Source organism: Mytilus edulis, chromosome 9 (assembly GCF_963676685.1).
Source record: "Mytilus edulis chromosome 9, xbMytEdul2.2, whole genome shotgun sequence".
In the NCBI taxonomy this organism is placed as follows: Eukaryota; Metazoa; Mollusca; class Bivalvia; order Mytilida; family Mytilidae; genus Mytilus; species Mytilus edulis.
In genome coordinates, this window is record NC_092352.1 from 39,740,476 (window position 1) to 39,758,884 (window position 18,409).

Here is an 18,409-nt window from a genome sequence, read left to right on the forward strand (position 1 = left end):
TGGCCCAAATATTATGGCCGCAACGTCTGTCAACCTAAGGTGTGCGTGTTTACGATTACGCTAACAAAATGACACCTCCGCTAACGTTATTGGGTCTTATCGTTTTCTCCGTTTTTTCAAAAATACCGGCGAGTTTTTCGGTTGAGCACAACTTTGGTGTTATAAGTTAGTTGCCCCGGCAGTATTCTAACTTGCTACAGCTATTTATAGGGGGTCGCATGTATAGTTTGTCCACAATTCATAAAACGGAAGTGACTTTCCAGACTGTCATAGATTTCCGGGAGTGTGCTAAATGCCGAAAGTTGTTACAATAAAACATACATCTACGGGTATGAATTTGATGCCCTGTTCCTGTGCTACAAGTCGATATCAATTTTTTATAGGTGGCCCAAATATTATGGCCGCAACGTCTGTCAACCTAAGGTGTGCGTGTTTACGATTACGCTAACAAAATGACACCTCCACTAACGTTATTGGGTCTTATCGTTTTCTCCGTTTTTTTTCAAAAATACCGGCGAGTTTATCGGTTGAGCACAACTTTGGTGTTATAAGTTAGTTGCCCCGGCAGTATGCTAACTTGCTGCAGCTATTTATAGGGGGTCGCATGTATAGTTTGTCCACAATTCATAAAACGGAAGTGACTTTCCAGACTGTCATAGATTTCTGGGAGTGTGCTAAATGCCGAAAGTTGTTACAACAAAGCATACATCTACGGGTATGAATTTGTTGCCCTGTTCCTGTGCTACAAGTCGAGATCAATTTTTTATAGGTGGCCCAAATATTATGGCCGCAACGTCTGTCAACCTAAGGTGTGCGTGTTTACGATTACGCTAACAAAATGACACCTCCGCTAACGTTATTGGGTCTTATCGTTTTCTCCGTTTTTTTCAAAAATACCGGCGAGTTTATCGGTTGAGCACAACTTTGGTGTTATAAGTTAGTTGCCCCGGCAGTATGCTAACTTGCTGCAGCTATTTATAGGGGGTCGCATGTATAGTTTGTCCACAATTCATAAAACGGAAGTGACTTTCCAGACTGTCATAGATTTCCGGGAGTGTGCTAAATGCCGAAAGTTGTTACAACAAAGCATACATCTACGGGTATGAATTTGTTGCCCTGTTCCTGTGCTACAAGTCGAGATCAATTTTTTATAGGTGGCCCAAATATTATGGCCGCAACGTCTGTCAACCTAAGGTGTGCGTGTTTACGATTACGCTAACAAAATGACACCTCCGCTAACGTTATTGTGTCTTATCGTTTTCTCCGTTTTTTCAAAAATACCGGCGAGTTTATCGGTTGAGCACAACTTTGGTGTTATAAGTTAGTTGCCCCGGCAGTATGCTAACTTGCTGCAGCTATTTATAGGGGGTCGCATGTATAGTTTGTCCACAATTCATAAAACGGAAGTGACTTTCCAGACTGTCATAGATTTCCGGGAGTGTGCTAAATGCCGAAAGTTGTTACAACAAAGCATACATCTACGGGTATGAATTTGTTGCCCTGTTCCTGTGCTACGAGTCGATATCAATTTTTTATAGGTGGCCCAAATATTATGGCCGCAACGTCTGTCAACCTAAGGTGTGCGTGTTTACGATTACGCTAACAAAATGACACCTCCGCTAACGTTATTGTGTCTTATCGTTTTCTCCGTTTTTTCAAAAATACCGGCGAGTTTTTCGGTTGAGCACAACTTTGGTGTTATAAGTTAGTTGCCCCGGCAGTATTCTAACTTGCTACAGCTATTTATAGGGGGTCGCATGTATAGTTTGTCCACAATTCATAAAACGGAAGTGACTTTCCAGACTGTCATAGATTTCCGGGAGTGTGCTAAATGCCGAAAGTTGTTACAACAAAGCATACATCTACGGGTATGAATTTGTTGCCCTGTTCCTGTGCTACAAGTCGATATCAATTTTTTATAGGTGGTCCAAATATTATGGCCGCAACGTCTGTCAACCTAAGGTGTGCGTGTTTACGATTACGCTAACAAAATGACACCTCCGCTAACGTTATTGGGTCTTATCGTTTTCTCCGTTTTTTCAAAAATACCGGCGAGTTTATGCATGTTTATTAACATTAAAAAAATTGCGCTATATTTACAGTTTTATAAAATTTGGGTCACATAATCTCCTTGTAAAATGAAACAAATTGCTATTTTAAAAAATAGGGGTTCATGCACTCGTTTTCAAATTAAATCAGTTTGAATGATTAAAATCATTCGAAAAATGCATCTTTTCCCGATATTTCATAGTTTGACGTCGCGAAAATAACATTTTACGTTAGCAACGTCATTACCTTCCCTGTGACTGTATCGTATTTGGACAATCGGAACCATTGAGTTGATCTGATCTTGCTTTATACATACCCTAAACTTGTTATTAAAATGGTTGTGGTAATTATAAGGCAACTAAATTCATTAGTTGACCATGGTAATTCATTTTCTATTCAATTGTTTACTTTACAAAAATGTAGGAGGACATCATCTAAAAACGAAAATTAACTTCTAAATGACAGGTTATCAAAAAACGTCCAGTGGCAAATATTATAACGATTTAACAGTATTAGTTTTGAAATCGTCCTGTGCGGTGATTCATTATGTGGTGAAAGGTCCTCATATGCTCGCGGTCGACAGCGTAATGATTAAGAGCAAAAGTGGTGTCACGAATACATGTACGTCGTGAAAATGAATTTATCCAAAAATGGTCATGCGAGTATTACGTCCTAATGGATTTATCCAACGATAACCTTTTATTACAGGATTTTATAACAATTTGACATGTATTTAAATATGAAGTCCACTAAAATGCCTTAGTATATCTTAATCGTTGATCAACTCTGGTGTTAATTCTGATCATATTCATACAAGTAATAAATAGCCAACTGCTTGTGCGTGTGGAATTAACTATGATGTGCACAAAAAAGTCAAATAATATTCATGCAAGGTATTCATTCCCAATGCCTTGTGTGTGCACATACTCCGATATTCTTAACAAAGTCTTAAAAAGGTTGTCCAATATATACATCCCCAGCGTGGTGGTCATGGTTAAACTCTGATATGCACAATAAACTCTTACATAACAGTAATGCATACCCAAAGTCTTTGCGTATAGAATTTTCAAAGAGGTCATAATATAGTCCTATAAGGTATGCATTCCAAACCTATTATGTGCCAATAAACTCTAATGTCTTCTTAAATGTAATTCCTAGTCATACTAGGAAACTTTGATAATCGAAACTATGGCTATCATTCCAGATTTACCAACCAAATAAAGAAGATTCAGTTTTTAGTTTTTAGAAGTTTTAGTTCATGAAGACTAAGCATCGATACATTTTTTTGTAACAACAAAAAAAAAAAAAAAAAAAAAAAAAACCACAACAACCACAACAAAAAACGGAACACGTACTTTATGTTTTTTACTACCATTCTTGCATGTAGCAATTTAATGCTGAAATTTGGGTTATGGATAGATAATTGATTTTTGCTGTTGTTTCCATTGAAAAAATATAATATGTTTTAAAAATAAAAACCTTAGAAAAAAGATTATTTTTATAAAATATTTACTAAATATTTTTAGGCTGGCTTTATTCTGAAAATCGATACTATCATTATACATGAATTAATAATTTGGAAAATGTTGAAACTTTCACATTAGATTGTATTTTGTAGATTAAAAGATGGATTTAATCGGTTAATATAAAAGTTTTTCTAAAATAATTTTCTAAACAATAGTTGGTCCCATGATGATTAGTACCTTATTTGTTTTAAACACACGATCATCGGTATGTTTTTATTCATTATCAGTTCTTTAAATGAATTTTACTCGATGATTATTGGATGTTGTTATCATTTACAGTGTATATGTTGTGCTGAGAGTAATACTGATTGGATGACAAGTTAGATAATCAAATACCCATACTTTTGCTCAGTAGATGTTTGACAACTGGATCAAGTAGATATATTCTTTATTTTGTGTCAATGATTTAGGGTGAGCAAAATGTGGACTATCTTTTTTGCACTGAGTAAGTAAGATATTTTTAACGTATAACTTATGAAATGTTTTAAGGTTTTATTGTATCAAGTAGAAACTAACTTTGACTTACGATTCAGTTGCCAGTTTCACAAAGCTTTCTTAGGAATGTTTGACGATATATCTTAGTCCTAAGTGGGTTTTACAAAGTAATTTAATCTTTGAAGGTTGACGGCCGATTATCTAAATGAATTATCAACACTGAACATTCAATGCATTTATAGCATGCACGACTTTTTTCCTTCAACCTTATAAACGACTAGAACACACCCGTAATATTGCGGGTCCGTGACTGAATTAAAGTATATAACTATGTGCAAGCCTTATTTTAGTATTAGTACTGTCATCTGATAAAGTCATGCCGATTATAAGATACACAATTTTCTCTGCTTTCAAATCTTTCTGTTTGAACCCGTCGAACTGGAACTTATCAATTAGTGGTAATATTAATTATTTGGAAAACAAAAGGTCCTGGAATGGAGTATTTTTTAATCAACAGCATTGTCCTATATTAGTTATAAATAAAGTTGAATTCTTTGATTCGCTGTTTTACGTCATGCCCGCTAACAAATTGAAACTTATTTTTAGTCCAGATTTTTAGTATTCGTATTGTTATCTTAGAAAGTCTTGCGGATTAAAATACTACAATAGGTAACAATTTGACAATTTAGTAGTGTCAACCCTGTAATTATGACCCGTGTGTATAGCATATTAATCCTGAATACACCGTTTGGTGGTGCGCCTGTCAGATGCGGAACGTACAGATAAGGTAATAGGTAACAGGTGATTATACTATTGGTATTGGTATCGGACTCGACCCGGAACTTCCTAATTATTGGCAATATTAATTACGTGGAAAACAAAAGGGCCTGGAGGGGGGTAATTTTTAATCTACACCTTTGTACTATATTAGTTGTATATAAAGTTGAATTGTTTAATTCGTCGTTTTTACGTGATGACGGCTGATAAATTGGACCTCGTAATTTTAGTATTATAGATACAGTGACAAATGTAATTTAACTCTGTTATACCAAAAAAAAATGTCACATTTTTTAATTTGTTTTTAAGAACGTGCTATAATCGCAGTAGAAGCATGGTAAGATCGTGTTACAATCGGGTAACTCGTGGTATGGTCGTAGTGAGAACGTGATGAGCGTAGAAGTATGATAATCGTTGAAAGAGCGTGGTGAGAACGTGGTTTAATCGTAGCGTGATCGTTTTAGAAACTTATTGAGGACTTAGTATCATCTTGAAAACAACGAAAATTAACATTTTCATTCCGCTCATACCGCGACCTCACCACAATCTGAATCAATTTAAGAACGCAGTCAGCGTGGTGCGATCGTGGTCTTGTAGGACTGGGGTTTTAAGATGCGGATTTTTCGTTAACTCTAGATAAATATTCAGAGAAAAAACTTATTGAAAGTTAAGGGCGTCTGTCTGTTTTTCATGGTTTTTAAGTTCATGATTCTAAAACATTAGTGGTGTTACTGCCCTCATTGATATCCTTTTTGTTGCAGTGAAAACTTTGGTATTCAATATTTCGAACGCATTAGCACCTCCAGATTTTATTAGTAGCTGGAAGTCAATATCAGCCTACATAAATCCAGAAGTAGACATTTCACATGGTTTAAACGGACTACCTCTTAAGGTTGAAGTGCAGGTCAAAGTGTTTGATACGTTTTTAAATAAGGACATGTGGTTCTTAGCAACAGGATCTGCACAGAGAGGAAATGATAATGCTTTGCCATTTGGAGGAGTTCTGTATGTATATAATAATGAAACAATCAAGATAATGGCACCAGGACCAAAAGATTGTACGAACCCGTATTGTACAGGTTCACTAGTGTATTTGGGTAAGTATGTTTACTAACAGCTTGGTTCTAAATACTTTCAAAACAATTTACAAATCAATTGATGCCTCTTTTTGCGTCTCAGATTTTATATTTTACTTGCTGTTTAAAGATCTTACACTTTCCAAACTTGTCGAAGTATTTAGGCTATAGACCGAAAGAAAATACCCTGTCAAATTATTTTCGTTTTAACGAGTCTCTTTGTATTTCACCGTGAATCGGATTTTCGAACACATTTATTCATAAAATGTTCTATAAAATTTATATATAAACTTTCAATTGCAGCACTGTACAAATGTAAAATGTTCATGTGTATCAATTTCAGAACTGTACATATATAAAATTTTCTGTAATTGTGAAAGCCCGAAATGATAACACTGTAAAATGTACAGAAGGAAGACATTTTGATAGTAAAATGGCTACCTTTCAATTGAAGTTTCTTAAGTAGCGATAGGATTAAAATACTAAAATATAGAACTATAAAATATTAATGATCTTTTATTTTGTTATGAATAACCCAGGTAGCCATGTACGTTTTATTTTAACTCCAAAGCAAATTATTTAACTGTTAACAAAAACATATAGCCAAATTTAGTAATAATATGCGTTTTTATGTTCTGTATTCCTGTAGTCACCATGTTAGCTTGCATATTCATTCTACTGTACTTATAAAATTACAAGTTTCAATATTTGACAGTACAAAGTTGTCAACAAAGGACCAAGTTCTAAAATTGTCATTGTCAATAAAAAATCAATTCCAAATTTAACTCCCTACAACCAGGTTATTAAAATACATTTCCACTGTGTCTTTTATTGGTTCTGCTTTGTTACATTTAAAAAAATATATCCATTTTTTCTTGAATTTGGTGTTCCTTTGAATGCCTATCTTTTTAAATAAGATTCCTTGTCCTGATAAATCTATAATAAGACACAAACTTTATTGTTTTTGTTTAGTTAATTCAGTGACTCAAACAAAGACTTGCATTTTCAACCAAATGAAATATTAACAGTTCATTTTTGTATTCCAAAGATGTAATATTTTAAATATGAGAAACGTTATAATAAATAAATTTTGAAGCAGAGGTGAATTACTAAATTATCATATACAACTTTATCAAGCCATATCGATGTTTTGCGTAAATAAGAACGAAAATCAATTGAAGAATAAGCTTTTAAATCAATTGTAAGTTATTTTATAATAATTCATTATAACTTGTTCTTTGGCTTTATTCGGTCGGGTTCGAACTCATGATCTCTGTCACTCGACACAAACAAGCTACGAAACCATCGACTCTAGAAAAACTTTAGAACGAATTCAGCAAATAATTTCAAAATAAGATACAATTACCAAATTCCTAAATTCCTAAATTTGGAAAACGTATTGCGATAGTCATTGGCCAGGGAATTTACCTGGGCGGTGGGCCTCATAATGTATTCCATTCAATTGAATAACGAACAATACCGTGAAGCAGCATGTTAATATCGGTATCAGTTTAAAAACACTGAATTGAGAAATTGGTACAGTAAAGATCGGTTCTTATATCATATGCCAAAAGCATTGTAGTATAAAAGCACAGGTGTCTGAATATTAGGTCAAGATTACTATTAACTTATTTTCATCGATGATCGAAGGTCACAAACAGTAATTTATTGAAGTTTGTAAAAAAATATATAATCAAAATGTGTTGCTGGAGTTCTGGATATCATCGAATGTTATTATATCTCACGTTAAAATGCTATATTTTGATTGGCTAATACGAGGGTATTAATTTACTAAATCACATGACTGAGCGGGTGACATTTTTTTTGCATGTCACCCTCTCGTCAAGACAAAGCACAAATCGATAATTTAAAGTACAATGAATTGAATTTGCATCAAGTTATTAAAAACAATCCTAAAGATCAACGTTTTGGCTCAGATTCTATTATTTGACTCTCAAAATAAAAAAAGATAAATTCTGTGGATTTTTCTAATACCCGTTACGTTGTTATGTACGTGACGCCATAGACAATACTTTTAAATACAATTCATCTGTAAAAGGCAATAATAATAGGACATTCAGTATAATAAATCAAATAACTTATAGTTGAACGAGTGATAGAGCAGATTTGTACCCCTCGAAAAAACATTTTCAACCTTGGTCTGGCCGCGGTTGACAATGTTTTCTCGGGGTAACACTCTGCTCTATCACCCTCTCAGCTATGTGTTATATATGTATTATGTTACATGTATCAATATAAGATAATTTATTGAATATTCACATTACGCTAATGTTCGCACAAATACAGCGAAAACAAACTTCAATAAGAGAAGGAAGCAGTTGTTTTAAAGTGTTTTTTCAAGTTTTTCGTGCTCTTCGAATTCTTTGCTCATAAAGAATGTAAATATGTACAGAAAACGTTGGATGTGACTGTCAAGTAATCATGTTTACTTAAACAATTGTTCATTCGAATAAACAGAACTTGAATAATACTTAAACGTGGACGTAGTATATGAAAAAGTATGCTACTAAGCAAGCTTATTGAAAAATGCATACCTTTAGTTGGTTATATTCAAAAACGTTTTTGTTAAAAAAAATAATAAAATATTGCAAAGAATTTTGTTGTGAAAAAAACTACAATTTTTTGAAAATAGAGATAGTCAAGGTCGAAAACTTGTTTATGACGGTGGAAAGTGTAATAATATGCAAAACTGATAGAGTGCAGATGAACTTACGGTGCATTTTATACCAGAGATCACCTTTAGTTTTTGTTGGGGTTTGTGTTGTTTATTCTCTAGTTTTCTATGTTGTGTCATGTGTACTATTGTTTGTCTGTTTGGCTTTTTCATTTTATAGCCATGGCGTTGTCAGTTTATATTCGATTTATGAGTTTGACTGTCCCTCTGGTATCTTTCGTCCCTCTTTTATAGTATTTTATACAGTACGGATTTTAATCGTGGTTGAAGGTCATGCATACGTAGCAGTTGTTTCGGACCAATTTCCATTGGTGAAGGTAGAACGTTACATGTCATCGGCAGTCATACAATGTACCACTTCTTACATTTTTCTTCTTTTTTTAATGTACGACACACGCTATTATTTTTGTCCTTTTGCAATTTTGTGAAAAATGAACAAATAACACTATCTATTTAAAAATATACTCTTGAATACTTTCCTCTTTTTTTTGGGGTAGAAATTGTATTTTCGTTTTGCATCGCTTATCGACAGCGGACCAGGGCGCTCCCCGGCACGTTTTTAAGGAGGTTCGCGGGTATAAGATTTTTAGAAAAAAATTATTTTAAAACATTAATTTTTCATTACAGATTTTATTCATTACCTTAAGTAGTTGTTACTTTATCATGTGGTACAAAAATCATTCCAAAAAATCAATTTGTGTTGTCCCCAGCGGACTTTTAAAATGTAGATATCACTTAAAAAGCTCCAAATTATCTCCCTTTGGTGCAAAAATGCCATTTTTTTGGCAATAAAATTAAAATATCTTTTTTTAACTCATCGGTGACCTATATTTTTTGTTGTTGTTTTCGAATAAGCTGTACATAAACTAAATAATTGTAAAATTTTAGCGATTTCTGTAATTTAGTTCTTTTTCTATTTCGATATTACCGCTATTTCTCCTATTAGTTCTACAGAAAAAAAGGACATTAACAAGAATGTATGCTTCTTTCGAAAGCAGATTGTGAGCGTAAATGAACAGTGACCCCATTTTTTTATTTCATTTTTCTTTTAAGTGTAAGATAAAGTTCATTTATAAAAAAATATAGAGAAATCCTATATTAAATAAAAAAAATCATTTAGACCCGCGAGCCCCCTTAAGAGGAAGAACACGCGCTCATCGTTTGACACATGCGTTAAAAATGCGCACTGTTAAAGTACCGAGCCACCTTAAAGTCTGTTCATAAACTGTTTTTAACTATCAATGTGACACTTTTTGAAAGCTGTAACCATGCACAGATTCTGACAGCTCTTTTCTAGAACAGATTCCGATCAGTTCTGGACAGCTCTCTTTTTGTATTTCAATATTTAAATGTAAATATTAGGATATCTTTATTAATTTTACTTTTTAATAAGTATTGTTCATTCTTTTAAATTGTTAGTATATTTTTCGTTTATTAAAGTTTTTAAAATATTGTCATTTGCGTATACGTATCGAACTCTCAGCTGTATTGATACAAATATAAAAAAAGAAGATGTGGTATGATTGCCAATGAGACAACTTTCACAAGCGACCAAATGACACAACAATTTACAATTATAACTCACAGTACAGCCTTCAACAATGACCAAAGCCCATACCGCATAGTCAGCTTTAAGACGCTCCGAAATGACAATGTAATACAATTCCAACGAGAAGACTAATGGCCTAATGTATGTACAAACAATGAACAAAAAAGAGATATGTAAAAGATTAACCAAAGACAACCACTGAATTATAGGGTCCTGACTTGGGACAGGCACATACATACAGAATATGTCAGAGTTAAACATTTTAGTGGGATCCCAACCCTCTCCTAACCTGGAACAGTGGTTTGACAGTACAACATTAGAACGAACTAAAAAAATCAGTTGAAAAATGCTTTATATTAACTCAGTTACTGACAGCTATTTCAAAGCCACTAACAACTAATAAAAAAATCATGCATCTAAGACTAATTATCAATCAGTTCACATCCAACATCTAATGGATTTAGTGTAAAGTCGTCATAAACAGTCAGAGAAAAACATGACCTTGTACAGTGCCAAGATACAGGTATCGGCAGATTGTAGATCCATGCATGTGTATATGTATATACCAATAATATTTAGTTTGATTTTGATTTACTGATAACAAAATCAATAATAACACCAATAAAACAATATTCAATGATCTAATTACAGCGTTGAATTAGAAACCTTTTAAAAACGTTTATTTAAAGGATGGATTATATAGTTTCTAAATTTCCGGTCTCGGTAAACAACATTCCGATAAACTGAGAATGTGCTATCCCGTTTGAAATAAGTTTTTGTACAGGTACAACCAAACTTCAAAACCAAATCTTTACATATATTGAAGAATTGAGTAAAGTTTTAAGTAAATTGTGGTAACGAAATCCGTGGCTTAATAATTTACCAGTTAATCAAAAGCGTCACAACAGATTCGAGCATAGCGAACGAGTTGTCAAATATAACCACCGTAAGATGGTGCCAAAAGGAAGATCACCATCCAAAAAGGGAAAATTAACAATAGGTAACGAAACATCGTCCCCTTTCTCGTAATTTTTAGTGTGCAGTTTCCCGTGTAAAACAGAAATATCTAAATCTAGGACAGTTATAACCGTTTAAATTTGATTTATTTAAAGTAAGTTCCTTTGAGTAAATTTCGGTAGCATATTTAGAAAATTCTTGATTGGTTTAACGAAAAAATATCATCAATATATTGGTAAGTGTTGTTGAATTTATCAATTAAATGCAATTTAGACAGGTCTTTACTGGGTTTTGTCATAAACTGTTTGAAAAGTTCAACTCTCGAACTAACCAAACAACAAACACCGTCTAAAGTCAGTTTTCCATTGTTCTACTTGATTACATGTGTGTTAAAAATTGATTTAAAGATTGTTTGACAATAAGGCTCTGATAGTATTGAAAAAATCGATTACTGACATCCAAAGTTTGGACGTATTCTTTACATTTTTAATACCAAAGCAACATTAACATAAACCAACCTTTTTGGTCTAATCGCTTGAAAATTTATTGTTGCTGAACATTTAACTGGAGATTCCCAAACAAGAAGTGAACAAAAAAGGGTTTTATGTGTTTTCTTCATGAATGCAAAACCGTTTGTAAAATAAAAAAGAAATTAAAATGAAAAAAAAAAAATATTTATGACTAGCTGTTGTCTGAAGCTATTATATCATTGCAGTTGTTGTCTATTTCAGGGAATAGTACTACATTTAATGGTAACGATTCAATAACTCGATCGTTTTCAGTAGGACATGTGAGAGCAAGAGTTTGGAGAGCATGCTCACTTCCGAGACCTCAATTCATCTCTGAAGAAATTCAAATGAGCTCAGGTGTGTGAAAACTTTTCTAAAATTGATCAAATGCTGATAAATTTTTCTGTAGAATTTTGGCTGAACATTTTTCGCTATTGCGAATAATCCCTTATCAAAACTGTATATACAAATATTCACAGAATATTAACCCTTTTTAATATTTATTCCATAAACTACATGTATCTTTAGTGAATTGAAAATTTCTTCTTATTTTTCAGACTTACTAGACACCGACCAAATAAATAGCCCGCAGTTTGAAATATGAATGATTTGTTTACATTATCAAAAAAAAAATGCTTTTCCTTTTTATATGGAGTGCATTCCATTAAAAAAAGACACTCGTCTTCAACCTGCATACATGTATTTTAGCCTTAACAATACAAGTAAAATAATTTATCTTTATCGATTCTTTTATGTCGATTTTTGTTAATTTTTCACTGATTAACCCTTATTCTAAATTGTGTCAAGCTTTTTTCAATACAAAAATTTCTAAATGTGACTTAAATAAGATTCGCTTTTGAGCTTTTAAAGATGTTATTAAATTTAGAATAAGTATGCAATTTAGATTTTTTTAATCTGCTTGAGTTTAGCTATCATTGATATGTTCATAATTATAAATTAACTGTTACCAAAACTTTGAATTTTTGAATTACTTAGGCTTTTCTACCTCAGGAATAGATTACCTTAGCTGTATTTGGCAAAACGTTTAGGTCCTCAATGCTCTTCAACTTCGCTCTGTATTTTGCCTTTTAAACATTTTTTGATTCAAGCTTCACTGATGTGTCTTTTGTAGACGACACGCGCGTTTGGCGTAAATATAATATTTTAATCCTGGTATCGATGCCACTGCTGGTGGAGATTTATTTCCCCAAGGGTATCACCAACCCAGTAGTCAGCACTTCTGTGTTGACTTGAGTTATTATTGATATGTTCATAATTAAAAACTAAATGTTAACAAAACTTTGAATTTTTGAATTACTAAGGCTTTTCTACTACAGGAATAAATTACCTTAGCTGTATTTGGCAAAACGTTTAGAAATTCTCCAAATTCGTTCTTTATTTGTCCTTTTTCACAATTTTTGATTCGAGCGTCACTGGTGTGGTCTGAAGACCACGGGTGTCATTCGGTTTAACGAGAGAAATGATCGTGAAAGAATATCGAACGGCGGTCAAGTATTGAGAGACGATCGTGCAAGTTCTGGTAACGGATCGTGAAAGACGTTTAATCGAGAAGACATATGAAAGGTCAATAAATATTCTAATTTAATTAATTACACAGACAAATTAACGACAAAAGAAAACTGTCTGTCAAAATGGTTCAACATTATGATCAGTATGTGAGAATATCCAGTTTTTAAAGAACATAGTAATTACAAAACAACAAAAGGCAGATTGCTTCTCGACATTTCATTGACATAAAAAATGTAAACAAACATGATTTTTTTCACAAATTCGACTAGAAAAACTACTTTTATCCGAATAAGGGCATTCTATATGAATGAATCAAATGGTTCTCATAGTTTTTTTGTATAAACATAATCTGAAACTTGGCAAATAAAAAACTATTTACACAAAATTGATTTTTCGGATCGTGAAAGAACGCGTACCGCATTTTTGAAGATTGTGAAAAGGATCGTGAAAGATCTGATGCTACGAAGACGTTCAAATTATTCCTCAATTATATTATAATTTATATTTGTTATTGGTATTGAGAAAAGCTAGATAGGTCAACATCCTTAATAGGTTTAAGCATTTCAAAGTATTAATATTTTCAGAAAATGAAAAGTAAAATAGTTGGATGATTGTAGGATGAAGCTTTTTATTGCCATGAAGTACTCACTTATCACGAGTTATAGGATACCCAAATGTTGTATATTGGATCCTATAAACTACATGACCCCGAATTTGCCTCATAACATGGATGAAGATTCATTTTTGTGGTCAAGTCCGTATCGCGGATTCGTTAAGCTTTAGGATAACTGTCTGTAGTTATGATTGTAAGGTGTACATTTTCGACTTATGCAAGGTTTCAAATAACATCGAGCTCATTATGATGCCTCATTCGGCAATGTTCGTTTTATGTTGTTTAGTCTTTTGGGTATACTAGAACACACCTGCGAAATCGCAGGCATATACAGCTTGTGAACTGTTGTAGGATGATTTTTTGTAAAAAATATTATGTATGGAGAATTTCATAAAAGGTATCAAAAGCCCTCTCCCTTTTTCCAAAGTCCGATATTTGTATCCTTTCTGTTAAATTCAATTATTTCCGTGTTTCTGGCCTCAGACCACAATTATTCTTCTCCTTTACTACAATGATTTTGTTAAAAGTCAAATCAAATAAATTTGCACCGTTTCAAACATGAAATAAATGTAACTGCTTATATAGACCATTATTAGTCTAATAAAATATGCTTCTAGGACAATACATCAGTGCCTTTTCTTTTGAGAGACTTACTAACATACCAATGGTAGGATATGAATCATGTATAAATAACTAAGACCGACTTAGGCTAATTTGAAAGGTGGTCGGAGGGGTCCCGATCCCGAAATCCCGGGTTTAAAATCATGAAATCCCGAGATGCAGAATTTAAAGAAATTCAAATCCCGAAATTGAAAAATATATTCCCGGATTCCGTAAGTTAAATCCCCAAATCCCGAGCTTAAAATCACCCGATCCCGACGCCCCGTAAAAGGTCCTGCCTCCCTCTAATCTCTACCTTACTTTCATTTTTGCCAAATCACTATTTTCCCTTTCAACCATAAATATTTATGCCCCATTTATGGGCATTATGTTTTCTAGAGTACAATTGGTTGTACTTGTGTCACATGTTTTACTTATTTTAATATACATGCAACTGGTATGACCCCTTAGATAGTAAACGTTAACCTTTCAAAGAAAACAGTAGACAGAATACAGACAGTCTCTATATTTTGAAGTAGTATTATCGTAGTTTACATGTAGATAAACGCCGAAAATAATTCTCCTCTATAAGGAGGTATAATAGTTGTGGTTCTTGCGATCTAAATACCATGATATTGAGAACGCTCTGATTGGCTTATTTATTTTTCATTTTTGTTATCTTTCATATGATTGGTTGTATTTGTACATGTTTCAAACCGGAAGTCTTATCTATGACTATAATTCAGGGTGATGACGGAATCATATCCGGACTCCTTTTTTGCCGTTTTTCTCCAAAAATAACTCAATCTGATTAATCATAAGAATGGATGACAAATGCGACTATGCATGTATATACAAGTGGTATGACCCCTTTTAGTAAATATTTCAAAGAAAAGAGTAAACAGAATCAAGGACTTTCTATACTAACATAGAAAGTCCCTGACAGAATACGGAGAGTCTCTACATTGGCGGATCCAGGGGGAGGGTTCCGGGGATTGAAACCCCCCTTTTTTGGCCGATCAATGCATTTGAATGGGAGCATGTAGCTGGAACCCCTCCCTTAACTCTAGGTTGGGAAACCCCTTTTAAAATGGCTGGGTCCGCCCCTGCTCTATATAAATGTATTAAAGTAGTATTATCGTAGTTTACATGTAGATAAACGCCGAAAATAATTCTTCTCTCTAAAGAGGTATAATAATTGTGGTTCTTGCGATCTAAACACCATGATAAGGAGAACGCTCTGAATGGCTTGTTTATTCTTCATTTTGTTATCTATCATACGATTGGTTGTACTTGTGTCACATGTTTTACTTATCTAAATACCATGATATTGAGAACGCTCTTATTGGCTTATTTATTTTTCATTTTTGTTATCTTACATACGATTGGTTGTATTTGTGGATGTTTTAAACCGGAAGTCTTATCTATGACTAAAATTCAGGGTGATGACGGAATCATATCCGGACTCCTTTTTTGCCGTTTTTCTCCCAAAATAACTCAATCTGAATAATCATAAGAATGGATAACAAATGCGACTATGCATGTTACCTATAGGACACAGAGGCATGATGATTGATTTATTGTGGAAGGAAGAGAAGCGACACACAAAATGAGGTCTTCTCGTTTAATAGTATAGATACCTGTATGCTATAGTGTCAAGGTATTTCGTGTATAGTGTACATGTCTGTCTGCATGTTTCATATATGACCATGATGACGTAAATTGTATTTGATATATTGAATGATTGTAAGATGTCTATGTATGGCTGTCGGTCAGGGTTCATATACTTTTGACCTTATGTTCCGAATTAATTGGCCAAGCATAACATTTGTCAGTTTCTAAGGAACTGTAAGGATCGGAACACATTTATTTGGTGTACGGGATATTTGTAGAGATCTGTATGACATGGTTCATCTGACCTTGAACTCTTTTTATTAACCATTTACAATCTTAAGGTAGATGGGGTGTCTAAATTATAATCCATAGAATCTTTTAATAATTTGCCAAAATGTAGTTCATATCCTGCTTGTTTAAAAACATTAATAAAAAGAATGGGTCACCAGACTTATTTTCACGCTACAGGTTGTTCAAAATTGTCAAGATTTTGTATAGTTTATGCATGGAAAACCCATTTTTCCGCCATAAAACGCAAACCACACCATAGAATTTTGAGATAAAATATGAGAAGATAGCTTCAATATTATGCTTTCAGATAAGAAAAAGAAAAAATGGGGTCACCGGACTCGTTTTCTTGCTACATGCAAAAATGGGTAAATTCCTAACACATTCTATTGTAAAAGTAACATTATCTGAATTATCTGCCCTTGCATTTGAGTTGCCTCCCCTTATTTGACAAAGTTGGAAAAAAATGAATCAAACAAAAGAATTCTTTATTTTGTAAAATACAATCATAAATATGATCAAACATGGCATTTTCTATATTATAATGAAAATTCTTACACATGAATTACCTACTACTATAAAAATTTGCACATTTCATCAAAGATCTAGACCTTGTTTTCTAGTATTTCAAAATCCAAGATGGAGGAAGACACCCTATCTACCTTAAGCGCATTTGACACTTCTAGTAAAACCCTTGATATTATAGACGTTTAACAAATATACTATCATAAGTAAAGCAGACGAGACATTACAGCATTTGCGCTATGGTATTCTATAGTCTGTAGTATAAAAGATGCTGTTTTGCTGATTTTTTTTTTATGGATATCAGTTTGGATTAAACGTTGCATATCCACTAAGAAGTTATGAAATAAATCTTATCCTAGAATTGAAAGTTCATATGCACTACAATTTTTCAAAGGTCAAAATATAGTGCTGTGCGATATATTTTCAACGTTTATATGCCCTGTAAATTTCAGAGTTGAAACTAACACAAATTTTCTTAACTGCTCCTACCTCGAATGAAGGGTTACTACAGATTTCAATGTAAACAATATGGACATGTATATCTACTGGTAACATTCCCAAGTTATGTCTCTATGAGATGGAGCACAGAGAGCATAACTGGTAAACAAAATTAATTTTCTATGAATATTCTAGATCTCACCAAAAGAGGTGTAATTAGAGAAACAGCTGTATTCACAAAGTGCAATCTATAATGTTCATCCTTATCAAATATAAAATAGTAACAGACTTCAACCAATTGCAGGTTTATCAAATGGTAAAAGAAATACTGAATTCTGATTACTAGTATAAAGTCTGGTCACGCATTATCTTTCACGATCAAAATAATGCGTTGCCTGATCTTTCACGAGCAAGTTTGATGGAAATTCAACAAATTCAAGGTTTTCATATACAAATTAATGCTTTTAAGGGGCTTTTTTTGGGATAAAAGTCAAACTTAGTTCCCTTTAATTTCAGTGTAATTTTTCTTATATTTTTCTTTGTCTGATTTTGGAATTTTTATTTATGATAACCTTAATTAAAAAGGTATAAGTATTCTGGATTATAATATAACCTTTATCTTTAGTCTCTTCTACTGAATCAAACGCTTGACTCAAAATGCCGTCCGCATTATACCGGACCATACTCAATACAAAGAGCATGTCTTGACGCATTTCGTTTTGTAATAAAAATGCACGAAACAGTCAACCTTGACCTGCTGGCCCATATTAACACATGGATTTAACAGGAATAAGCAAACCAGCAACTTTGACATTTGTAAAATCTACTCACTTGTCAAAGTTTGAAAAAATATAGACAAAGAAAGGTTACTGAGGGGTTTCGTGTAACAAAACAAATAAAAATCTTATAATTCATGGTTTGATAAATAGGCTATCCGTTCTTTTGTCATTTCTTAATCAATGTTAACCAATAAACTCATCATAGATACCAGATTTAAAATGTTATACTTAGCCAAACGCGCGTTTCGTCTACACGGGTGTCATTCGGTTTAACAAGAGAAATGGTAAATATTGTATTTACTAGAAGGGAAAGGGAGCATCCACCTGTATTTTTTGGGATAAATGGTGAAGAGGTTGAGAAAATAAATATTCACTGTCATCTTGGGATAACCTTTCAGTCATCAGCTTCATGGCACACGCATATTGATATTATTTATAAAAAAGCATGC

At 33.2% G+C, this 18,409-nt stretch overlaps 1 protein-coding gene across 1 annotated transcript in view; it reads left to right on the forward strand.

Annotated features, from left to right (window-relative positions):
• Nucleotides 1-3,860: 3,860 nt before the first annotated feature.
• Nucleotides 3,861-18,409, forward strand: part of LOC139489956 (uncharacterized) — a 61,427-nt gene continuing 46,878 nt past the window's right edge. Inside the window, exons 1-3 of the mRNA XM_071276806.1 lie at nucleotides 3,861-4,020; nucleotides 5,549-5,884; nucleotides 11,796-11,930. Coding sequence (XP_071132907.1) covers nucleotides 3,996-4,020; nucleotides 5,549-5,884; nucleotides 11,796-11,930 — 496 coding nt within the window. The 5' untranslated portion in view covers nucleotides 3,861-3,995. The remainder of the gene's footprint in view (nucleotides 4,021-5,548; nucleotides 5,885-11,795; nucleotides 11,931-18,409) is intronic.